This window comes from Sinocyclocheilus anshuiensis, unplaced genomic scaffold, assembly GCF_001515605.1.
Source record: "Sinocyclocheilus anshuiensis isolate Anshui unplaced genomic scaffold, SAMN03320099.WGS_v1.1 scaffold124, whole genome shotgun sequence".
In the NCBI taxonomy this organism is placed as follows: domain Eukaryota; kingdom Metazoa; phylum Chordata; class Actinopteri; order Cypriniformes; family Cyprinidae; genus Sinocyclocheilus; species Sinocyclocheilus anshuiensis.
The window spans coordinates 1,297,179-1,309,650 of record NW_015554082.1 but is presented as its reverse complement, the minus strand read 5'-3'; the positions used below and the strand labels follow the sequence as shown (position 1 = coordinate 1,309,650).

General features: G+C 37.3%; 1 protein-coding gene across 3 annotated transcripts in view; it reads left to right on the top strand.

Annotated features, from left to right (window-relative positions):
- Positions 1-12,472, top strand: part of LOC107669103 (RING finger protein 145-like) — a 47,119-nt gene that overhangs the window by 11,669 nt on the left and 22,978 nt on the right. For all 3 annotated transcript variants that reach the window (XM_016461221.1, XM_016461222.1, XM_016461220.1), the window contains one exon: positions 7,977-8,085. In XM_016461221.1, the coding sequence (XP_016316707.1) occupies positions 7,977-8,085 (109 nt within the window). The remainder of the gene's footprint in view (positions 1-7,976; positions 8,086-12,472) is intronic.

The following is a 12,472-nucleotide window of genomic DNA, read 5'->3' as shown; positions in this document are numbered from 1 at the left end:
CTGCTGATATGATTAGTCAATTAATGTTAGCTGGTCATTTTGTGTCAGGATCAAAAAACAGTGATTTTTTTTTTGTGAAACGTTAATTTTTTGGCCAATTAAGCTTTTAGCTAGGGCTGTGCGATAATTCGATAACGATAATTATCACAATATAATTTTCCTCGATAAAACGATATGAAAAGTTTGATAAATGTTCTATATAATGTTTATGCACCAAAAGAGGAACGAAACAGCTTTTTTGCTTTTTTACTTTTCTTTGTATATTTATTTATATATTTATTTATTTATATTTGCTTTTTTACATTTTTTTGTGCAATTCTTTGTGATTCAAATGAGTCGCGCCACACGGACCGTTTATCCGCTCGGATCAAAGTTCAAACTGCCGCCGGCGCTAGCTCACTAGAGCAGATGTGTTTACTCGGTCACGCGAGCATTAAGCATATGGAATGCCAAAGCTGACTTAATTAGAAATAAATAAATAAATGCACAAAGAAATGTAAAAAAGCAAATATAAATAAATAAATATATAAATAAATATACAAAGAAAAGTAAAAAAGCAAAAATAAATAATTATTTATAATTTTTTTCCCTTATGTATTTAAAAAAAAAGTTCCACATTTATTTATTTTTTCTTTTATTTATTTACACATTTATTTATTTCCACTTTTATTTATTTTCACATTTATGTATTTATTTACGTATTTCTTTCTTTCTTTATTTATTTTCACATTTATTTATTTTTACATTTATTTATTTTCACATTTATTTATTTTTACATTTCTTTGTCCATAGGGTAATGAGGAGGGTGTGTTTTACCTCAGGAATAGCAATCGAGCCAGAGTAGGCGAGGGCTATGCTTTGAAGCCACAGTGACACATTGTGGTGCCCAAACGAAGTACAAGAAGTGTAGCCTACATGACGTGCCTGTTGATAGTGTGGGATGTATGATTTAGATGGGCAATATGGCCAAAATCTTATATCACAGGTTATTATTTCAATTTCACGGGGGGGGTTGTTTCGGCTGGGAAGCGTGCAATTGCTTTCTTATGTGCGCAGTTTTTTTAGGTTTAATTTTCAACGCATACAACGCATGTTTCAAAGATTCGGGATAGAAGGAGACATCAGTTACTGTAGAAGATTTGTCGCCTCGCGCCACTTCCCGTAATGGGTTCTCTTGGTGTAGACACGGCTTTAGATATGGATTAATCAGCTGATTAATCACACGTTTTAGGCTGGAAATATCCAGAATTAGATCAAACAAAAGGTGTCCATGGGAACGGAGCTAGTGACACACACGCCATGCATTATAGCCTAAAACATGTTTAATATTTGCGACTGACAACAACGATTGTCAAATGCAGTGGAGGTGCGTTCACTGTCAAATATCATTCAGCATTCATTTTGAAATTTTGTCAAATATTTTTTCTTGATTACAAGAAAAAACTATTATTCTTGTTGTGATTTATTTCTTGTTTTTCATTTAATTCTCTGCAGTCGATGAAAGTAGCCTAAATTATGTCAGTGATTTCTCTCATTTTAAAGATTATCAAGAATTTTTTTTTTCTGATCTGCAGTCTAATAAAAGTTAAGAAAATTTGCCTATAGATCTATAGCCTACAGGCTAATTTCATTCTTTCTTAACTTTTAACTTCTTAAAATTTGTTATGAAGAATTTTAAATTGAAATTTTGTCAAATATTTTTTTCACTAGCTCCATTCCCATTGGACACCTTTTGTTTGATCTAATTCTGGATATTTCCAGCCTAATCAGCCGATTAATCCGTATCTAAAGCCGCGTCTGCACCAAGAGAACCCATTACGGGAAGTGGCGCGAGGCGACAAATCTTCTACAGTAACTGATGTGGTCTCATTCGAAAGCGGGCCTCTAGACGTACACTCGATTCGCGTTCGAGAGAGTTCCTCGAGCTGAAGGGATCCCCCGATCCCCCATTACGGAGATATGGCCGTTCAAAGTTTCAATGGTTTTCCATAGACTTAAGCTTTAAAGCGTTTCATCCAGGTCGCCAGTAGCAAACAATGGAGCGCACTCTGCTGGACAAACTAAGTAATTTTTAAGTATTTTTAAAAGCATTTTATCTGCGTTATATGTTCTGTAAAAAAAAAATTAATATCGGCGGCATATTCGCTGATAATGATATATCGGCGACAGGCTCATATCGGCCGATAATATCGGCAAAACGATATATCGGTCGGGCTCTAGTTTTAACTGTGTTTATCATGATTTAAATGTATGCTACTATGGGAGACCAATGCTTAATTTAAAAAAATAAATAAATAAAAACTTGGTCAGAATAAATTTAACCATATAAAACTGAGGATGCTACAATTTTTACAGATGTTACTAATTTTGATAATGAACAAAAATTTACCTCTGCATCCTAACTCAAGCTACTATCAAATGTGCATTTCTAAGAGACAAAAAGTGATATTATTATTATTAATATTATCAGGCAACCCAAACCTGTTTCTTGATTTGAAACAATATCACTCATTAGAACATGCAGAAACTAAGAAATACATTTTTCTATTTAGATATTTATTTTGTTAAGGAAAATTAATGGTCTGGTTTCTACAACTTTCACTGCGGAGCAAAAATCTGGCTTTAAACTTGAAAGATTTTACATTTATCGTGATAATTATCGATATCGACTGATATGAAAAAAAAAAAGATTATCGTGATAATTATTTTGGCCATATCGCTCAGCCCTACTTTTAGCAATTATTTAAAATGCAACTGATTACTCTACACAATAATCTAGAAACAATGTGAATGAACACCACAACAGCTTAAGCAGCAAACTTTGCAAAACACAAAATTTATGTCACTGCCAAAACCTTTGGCCATGACTGTATGCTGTTAAGAAATGTACATTTTATCAGTTCTTGCTTTCCCTAGAAGTTGAACCCATGACCTTGGCTTTGTACTGTTTGAGCTACAGAAAGCATGGTTTGTTATAGTTCAGGGCAGCCAAGAAGTCTTTGAAGATTCTTTGCAATTGGAATAGGAGAGAAGCTTTGTTCTAGAGGTCAGCCAGGTGGTCTGTTCATTACATTACTCCAGATTGCCACTCATTTGAGTAATGGTGGCACAGGCAGCAAAGATGATTGAGTGAAAAATGGAAAAAACTTAAATGAGCTGGCAAAAACCTCAAATGCAAAAGAAAAATCAAATGAAAATAACCCATTCAAACCTATTTCTCGCTGTTTATTTACCCTGTGGTCCTGCTAACAATGGCAGTCAGAGTCGACTGATTCAGGCCACAGGTCTCTCTCAGCCCCCTGTCCTGAGTTTTAAAAAGACTCAGTGGAGCGCAGCATCCACACATCTGAATGTGTGCAGCATTCATCTGCTGCACACATCCCAACACATGCATCTCATGAGTTATTCACAAGGATCGTGCTGTGTTGATGTTTGTGAAACTCTTTTTGTTGCGAATTACTTTATTTTTGTTTTTCTATCTGAAAGGGTTTCCAACTTCTAGAGCATGTTTTTAGGTTTCATTTCGTCTTGTTTGTAAGAGACTTTAGTACAACTTCACCCACATAACCCCATGTTTTAAGGGTTTATAAACTTTAATTAAAGCCACAGACTCCATGAAAACGGGCTTTTGGAGCAGATGTTTGTGTAGTACCCAAAGGAACAAACCCTAATGACCCTGATTTGTCTGTATGTGTGTGTGTGGTCATGCGCTATGCCCATGTGGCTGTTATTTACCCTGGAGAGGAGGCTTTTGAGGTTACATGCGGATGTGTTTGTACAATAAGTATGGCAGCTTCTGGTAATGACTCTAGAACACAGACTACCACCCAGCAAATTGCAAAACAATACGGCACGCTGTTTATGTACATTTAGTTTACAGGATAAAAAGTAATTGTTTTGAATGAATACACATTGTAATTTGTGCCAATGGCATTATGCTCATTGTTTGTTATCTAATAATTCATACAGTGACTTGACTTGACTGTATTAACATTCAACTTTTTTTTAATATTTTCATTATTTTTGACTTGTTTATTAATATTTCCTTAAAACTGCTACTTTGCATATTGATGTTACAAATCTTTTGTCCATTGAATCAGTCATATGGAAACAACATTCAGAAACATACTGAATAAAAAATCTCTACAATATTGTAATGTTTATGAATTATTCCTTCATTCCTTCATTATATTTGTTAAAACAATTTTGTAAAAATTAAATATATTTTAAATTAAGTTTATGAAACCCTAATAAATACATATGAAACCAAAATAAATCAAAGATTACATTTTTGAAAATGCTGCACGTTTTAAACTTATTTTTAAATGATTTTTTCTTTTTATGACATTCACCTTTTTATTAAACATAACATTCTCTTTCCACAATAACTGTCTAAAATACCCACATGTAGTAGATTCACAACAATAAATGAATAATTTACAACAAACAGGCATGATTTGTTTTTCTCGGATATTACACAAACAAAGCAGCAGAAAATAATTCCATTTTCCATCTCTGCAGTGCGCTTTATTAGCCTTTGCTTAGAAGCAATGACTGACTAGGTGTTGACATTTCAGAGCTACCGCTAATAGGACTGTTACTGGTGTTCTGTTTAATAGAGATTCAGCAGCTTCTGTTCTTGGCTGCAGCTTTGTTTTGCAGGTGTAACTTGTCCAGTGTTGGTTGTGCTACAGTACCCTCAGGACCCCCTGCTGAATGGGGGACGGAGTCCAAGTACATTAGCTCCCACAGGTGAAAAGTGCTGCTGTCAGGAGAAACTTTGGTGGACTTCTTTAATCTCAGGCTTGCTGGGTTTGTGTTAGTGTTAAGAAAAACCACCTGGCCCTGAGAAGCTCCTGTGGATTTTGCACTATAATGAAGTGGAAAAAATAGGCCTGTCCTGTCTGTTCAACACTTCGGTTTCAAAATATGACACTGCAGGGCTATTAGAACTAATAGAGATGGCCTTCCTTAACACTAGGAGATGACATTTCTGCAGAACAACTCCACTTTTTGTTATTATATATATATTCTGGGCTTTAGCCCTATGATTATATTGAGGAAACGGAGCATTGTCCATCCAACCCTTTTTAACGATACATATATATATAGGAGAAGATAGATTACAGAGAGTTTGTTTTGGCTGAAAACACTACAGCAGAGAGGTTAAATTGAGACATGGAGAACATCTACTGTCAGCAAGATCACGGGCACTTTCCGTCTTTACTGCCTATATATGAGCTGTCTTTCAACATTTTATCCAGCCACAAACCTGGCCAAGTCCTCTGCTCTTTGACCTGGCGAGAGCTTCCTCATATTTCAGCGCTAACTTTATTCCCAGGTAATTGCATTGGTTCAAGCTAGTGTGTCAGCATACTTCACATTAATCAGTACTGAGATAAACTTTGTGTCTTCAATCCAAGTAGAATATTTCCACTGTGTTGTATTTCTCCTGTGTTCTAGACAGTGGAGTATGGTGCATGGTGCATGTTTTTATATTTGTGAATGGCAGAAGTGAACTGGTGAGGATGAGTGTTGAACGTCAGATAAACAGTTACGCAACAGGAGGGATCAAGAGGGTTTGGCAGTGGAGTAATGAGAGCTTAATCTGTGCATGGCTAAAGCCTTAATCTCCCGCCTCATCCTGTCTACACACACTCGTATGAACACACAGACACGTCAGCGTGAGCCAGTGAATGTCAGACTGGAGGCTGAATCATATACTACAATACCCTTGTTCGTTATGACGTATAATACTGAATGTATTTACATTTGAAAGCACTTTTTTTCAGGAAATATTGCACCGTTAGAAGGCGTTTTGTTAGGTAAATGTCTAATGCAAGCATTCCAATAACCTAAATCTCATGTTGAAATTGTGTTGCCTACTATTTCTGTTTTCTCATTGATGACCATAACATACAGTAGGCTCAAAACAGCATCCAACTTGCACTGTTATGCTGCACATTTTCTGTATGCCTAAAATAACCTGATGATCTACTAGTTACAAAAATGTACAGTACATTAAACAGTAGTTAGTTCCAGTCCTCGAATTTTATTGGCTAATCGGTGCTTCAAGAGTGCCAGTTCAACAGCACTGGGACTTGTCACTATATCACTCCGATAGTTTCTTTTTGTGCTTTCCAGAAGAGACTGTCAGTATATTCCAGTCAGTTTGTGTATTAGTGCATTATGTTGAGAATATTAAGTGACGATTTCTGCAGGTTACATCTTTCTATAATTTTAGTAGGTGGCGACAAGTGATTGCCTTTTGAGTGAATGAATTATTGACTCACCTGCTTAGTTCAAAAATACTGATTAATTTAGCAACGAAACATGTAACTGTGTATTAATGAGTCATCTAATTATTCACTCAACTGATTTGTTCAGAAACACTGATTCATACACAAACGCAATAGATTTTGTAGTTGTCAATTTCAGGTTTACAATGTAAGTTACTCTTGTATAAAAGCTAAATCACACATTTGAAATGGGGCTGGTCTAAATGTCATCATTATTTTTAGCTTATACATTAATGATGTAGGCTAGTAATTTTCAAAATCAGCACGACTAACATGATTTTTTTTACATGATCTGACTAAATATGCACATCAGACTGCCAAATAAGTTATTACAATTTTAGAGACTGATAACTGAACTAAATTAAAGGGGTCATATAATGCAATTTCAAATTGTCCTTTCTCTTTGGAGTGTTACAAGCTGTTCATGCATAGATGAGATCCCTAAAGTTGCAAAGACTAAAGTCTGAAACCCAAAGAGATATTCTTTAAAAAAAAACTAAGACTTGTCCACACCCTCCTAAAACGGTCTATTCATTTGTTATCATGTTAAATACAAATTCAGTCTTATTAAAAACATTAGGCTGCTTTTATCCTTACGCTGGAGTTGGTTCACTTTCTCGCAATGAAACTAAGTAAATAATTACATAAATTAGCACGATAATATCGTGTATCGGCGATCTCACAAACTGATGATAGGACGATATGAAAATTTAGCATATCGCCCAACACTAGTGTGCAGCGCATTTTATGGAGGACTGTTTCCCAAACCTGCAGAGTAGCCTACAATGCGTATGTGCACAAAGGCTGTTTTTATAGACAAATTTAGAGTAGACGTCACAGTTACGTCACTTGCAGCTGCGCTATATCTCCTAATTCGGACTTTATAACTGGACTTAACTCAAAAATAGTGAGTTTGTCAAATCTGAGGGAAAAAAAGCCAGAAGAGCCGAGGGGAAAAGAGAGAATGACGAGTTGTTTTTCCTTATTAAAATTGTGAGATATAATCTCGGAATTGCGAGAATAAAGTCTCATGATGCGCGCGCATCCTGAATGTTTACAAACCGGTAATTGGTCTATAGACCAATTCAGAGTAGACGTCAAAGTTACATCACTTGCAGCTGCGCGCGCATAGTGGTTGCAGAAAAACAATGGGAACAAGTGGAGGTAAATGGGTAAAATCCATGGAATAAAAGAAAAAATATTTTTAATAATGTGTTTTTTGAACCTTAAACCGCATAAACACATTGCATTACACCAAATACACAACATATCGTTCTTTTTAGCAACGTCATATGACCCCTTTAAAAATGCAAAGTAAATGTGTAAACAATGTAGACTTTTTATATTTGCATTTTGCATGCTGTTTGCTTCATATGCATTTTTTTTTTAATAGTAGGTAGTGGTATATTCTGCACACTGAACAGTATGCTAGTATTCTGTTCTGAGCATAGCCAAAGACTCTTTATGCAGGTGTGACTATCAATGAATTGGATATCCGGATTCAGTCAGTGAGCTCTGGATGTGTGACCTCCTTTGACAGTCTGAGTGAATGGACTCTCTCTGCTGGTCTGAGAAATATTGAGAGAGATGTGGCCTCAGAGGCCCTTCTGTGTGCTTGACAGCATCCTCACATAGCGGTCTAACAGCGGTCTCATTCTTTATCCCTCTGTCTTTCAGGCTACATTCTGAGTCTGGTTCTGCTCACCCTGCCCCGACAGCACCTGGTGCAGCTCTACCTGTATGTGCTCACTGCTCTGCTGCTGTTTGCTGGTCACCAGATCTCTAGGTGAGCGTTTAAGACTTTAGAAATAGAAAGAGATTGACAGAAAAGCTGCTCCCACCATAACAACCCTGATAGCCACTAAAATTCCCTTAAAAACACTGTGTTTGCCATTCAACCAAGAGAGAATCCATCATGCATTTTGATTCAGTCTATTTTATAGAATATGGTTGATTATATTTGTTTACACTTATCTTTGTTCGTTACAAAATGGGACTGACCCACTTAAGACCCTAACTCTAACCTTAAAGGGATAGTTCACCCAAAAATTTAAATAACCCCATAATTTACTCACCCTTAAGCCATCCTAGGTGTATATGACTTTCTTCTTTCAGACAAATACAATCGGAGTTATTTTAAAAATGTCCTGGCTTTTCCAATCTTTACAATTAGGGGTGCACATAAGTGGTACGCAGGTGCGCATGTGTGACCAAAATAAAAAATGCGCTGTGTAAATAAGTTCAGACTACTCATTTGCGTACCGACATGGTTGACAGCTGTTAATGCACAATTACCATTTTAGATCGACTAACTTTAATACTGTATACGATTTCCATTCTAACTGAAAGCATAAATCTAGGCTATTTGCTGCTGTTTTAAAAGCACAATGCAAAACTGTGACATTTCATTCACTGACACTCTTCACTCAGCAGTGCTAAACCCGGCAGCACATATACTTACTTGCCGGCAAGTTTGAAAATGATGAAAATTCATATGTATAAAAAGGAGTAAATATTAGCATTTTATTTTTAAGTTTACTAAAAAAAATTTGTATTTTTATTATTTTGTTTATTTAACCCAATTTGGGTAGTTCTTAACCCACGGACTGGGTAAATATAGGACAGAACACATTTGGGGTTAATTTTACCCAGCAAATTGGGTTGGTTATTTAACCCATCATAATGGAATGATTTAACCCAGCTAATGGGTTGATTAATTTTTATTATAATACTAGCTTATTTTTTTTTACTTTATACATGAAATACAGTTTACAGATTAACTTCAATCCTCTAAACTTTTGTAAAATACTCCACAACCACTGGTTTGCATGATAAATGGGTCAATGACGTGATGCCTACATTTTCTGTCTGATTGCATTTTTTTCAGTTAAAAATTGGTTTAAATGCATAAAAAAGATGCCATATATATGAAGGACCTCTCCCATGTATGAACTCACTTTAACTTTTCAAAAAACATTAGTTATTTGTAATTTTTCTGTTATTCAAAGTGTCAAAATATCATGTGCTCCGACCGTCCGGCCATAACTTTTTTTTGTAAACATCTTTGAAATTACCCTAAATGTATTCAGATTAATTGTATGCACTATTTGGCATGATTTACAAAGTGTTTTGTAATCTTGTGTAAAATTGCAAAGCATTTGTATTTATATTTCCATCATAATATACAAACAAACTTTGTCCGATGATTTCCATTTTATGAAATATCATGTGGTGCGACCATCATGAAACTACCATTTTGGGACTTTTATGTAGAAATCCATTCAAAGATAGGATTTTGCATCATATACCAATTTGCTAAGGACCCATGGAAGCATCAAGCAGGTTTATAAGTCTCTTTCAAATTTGGAAAAAAATAACCTTTTTAACGGCTGGTATGTAGTTACCACATTTGGATATCATGTGGTATGACCTCAAAAAACAATGAATATTAAGTTATTTCTGCAAGTATTTATTTTCATTATAAATTTCATAGTGACCTTTTGTGGGAAACTAGCTTGTTTTGTTTAGGTGGCCAATTCTGTGCTGGTAAATTTTGACTAAATTTGAAAATATCATGTGGTGCGACCAATGCAGAGTGTATTGCATTATAGATATATGTCCCAGATTGGCAGTTTTTGTGCTTTTATATTCAATTGATGGTTTATATACATAACATATCTTATTTTAGTATAATTTGGAATAGATGTTTATGCAATTTGGGTCATTTCAGATGGTTTATGTTTAATCTTTGTACAATATGAGAAAAAATGCAAAAAATAAATAAATAATTCAGAGCATGTAATTTTAGTTTGGTAATTATGCATTTATTAGTAATTTATTATTTATTTATTAATAACTATTTAAATCTATTCTGCCAGATTCCACTGCCAAGCAAAGTAAAATAAACGCTCACCATAGGCAGCATGTTAATTCTGACCCTGCACTCTAGCACAAACTCCAGATGTCATTTTCTACTATAAGAAAGATGTTCATGTTGTTATCTCAGAACATGAGCCAGCAACCTCTCCCTACTCTAAATTGACCTTTCACAAAGACCTGCCCCCCTTAGTTACTGTTGCTACGTCCGACAAACCATGGCCACTTTTATGCCATACATCATGTTCTCACGCATTGAAAAATACATCATGGAGGAAAGAGGACACTGACAATGAGCTGACAGACAAGACAGAGCTGGTTACTTTTAACCATGGCGAGATCTGACCCCATCCTCTTCCTGTCTCCCGGAACAGGATGATGCCTGAGGCGCCGGGTCCAACGCAATCTTGGGTCGGGGTCCCTGGAGCTTAGTAGGAGGGTAGCGTTTGGCCGAGCGAGAGCGTCCCCGCGTCTGCTGAGCTTTAGCGGGCTGAACAGCGGGGGCGGCATGTGCTGGTTTCGCAGGCTGCTGAGTCGGCACAGATTTAGGGCGAGCTGAGGCAGCAGCGGAGCTGGAACGCTTAGGCAGGAAATGTCGCATAGCCTGGGACGATTTCTGTGCCTCCGTGAAGCGCTCAGCGAATCCTTCGACCGCCGGGCCGAAAAGGCCTTTGGGAGAGACTGGAGCATCGAGGAAGGGGATCTTATCCGCGTCCTTAATCTCCATCAGCATCAACCATAAATGGTGCTCGAGAACCTCGAGCCAGGTCGGTCGCACTCCTCAGATCCCTGAGGGTAGCGTTCAGCGCCGTCGATGGAAGTGAGGGCGGATGAAGAAGCAGTACGGAGGCGGGCGGAGTAGGGAGCGCGCCACGATCTGGTGAGCTCGTCGTGGACCTATACTTACCAGAAGTATAACGGAGGACGGAGAAGCACGCTGACGAGGGGCCTGGCGGCGCCCCGGCAGGAATTTTAGAAGCTCTTTTAGAAGTCGCCGGATGGCGGCAGGGGAACCGGACCGGAACTGCTGTGTCGCTGGAGCGGCGGAGAAGCAGGTCAGCCGTGCTGAGAGGTCCCGATTTCGGATCAGCTTGAGGACGTAGAGTCGTCGCTGAAGGAGAAGAAATCTGAGAATCCTGTGGCGAGCGCCCGCTTATATAGCCAGATGCCCCGCCCATTCTGGCGGGCTTTGGCGGGTTTCGTCGCCATAGGCGGGTGCAGCTCTGCTGCCGAGCCATTGGTTCGTTTTTTAAGCACTGCACGAACCAATGGCCGTGCAGTTTCACTGCGTGAATGAAAAGGCTTCAGTTCAAGAGAAAAAAGGCTTTTTTCCCATATGCGTCTTAAGCAAGACACAGTACGAGTGAAGTATCGAAAGGGAACTACCCAAACATTGGGCTGTTACATTTGACCCAGGAGCTGGGTAACACAAAAACTACCCAAACACTTAAAAAAGAACCCAAAAAATGACCCAAAAGACTCAACCCAGCATTTGAGTAAAAAAAATAACCCAGGATTTTTTAGAGAGTATTTTAAAAAAACCTAAATAAATGAAGAGCAATATTATTATTATCACTACTATTAATTACATTTTTTATAGTTATATTTAATGGGTCATACTCTGTGCAGTGTGAGGATCAAACAAATCTCCAGGTGCTCTTATGAGAACCAGGCTGAAAAAAGTATGTGCACCCCTGATTATAATGGCAGTGAATGGGGGTCGAGACTGAAACCCAAAAAATTACTCAACACGGCTTCAGGGGGTTAATAAAGACCTTCTGAAGAAAACACCTATGTCCTACGTCATTGGCTGGAACACCACTCTCTCGTGAACACACACGTATGACAGTTAGCAGAGGCTAGAGATTATGGTTTATAAAGTTTTAAATATGGACATTTTTCTTACACAAATGCATAAATTTGCTTCAGAAGGCCCCCCAGAGCTGTGTGGAGCACTTTTTATGATGGGTGGATGCACTTTTTTGGACTTCAAAATCTCAACCCCCATTCACTGCCATTATAAAGCTTGGAAGAGCCAGGACATTTTTCATATACAGTAACTCCGACTGTATTAACATTTAGACATTTAGCAGACGAGGACAATGGAAGCAATCAAAATCAACAAAAGAGCAATGATATGCAAGTGCTATAACAAGTCTCAGTTAGCTTAATGCAGTACACGTAGGATGAGTAAATCATGGGGCAATTAAAATTTTTGGGTGAACTATCCCTTTAAGGTGATAGGTCACTCCAACATTATTATATTATATTATATTATATTATATTATATTATATTA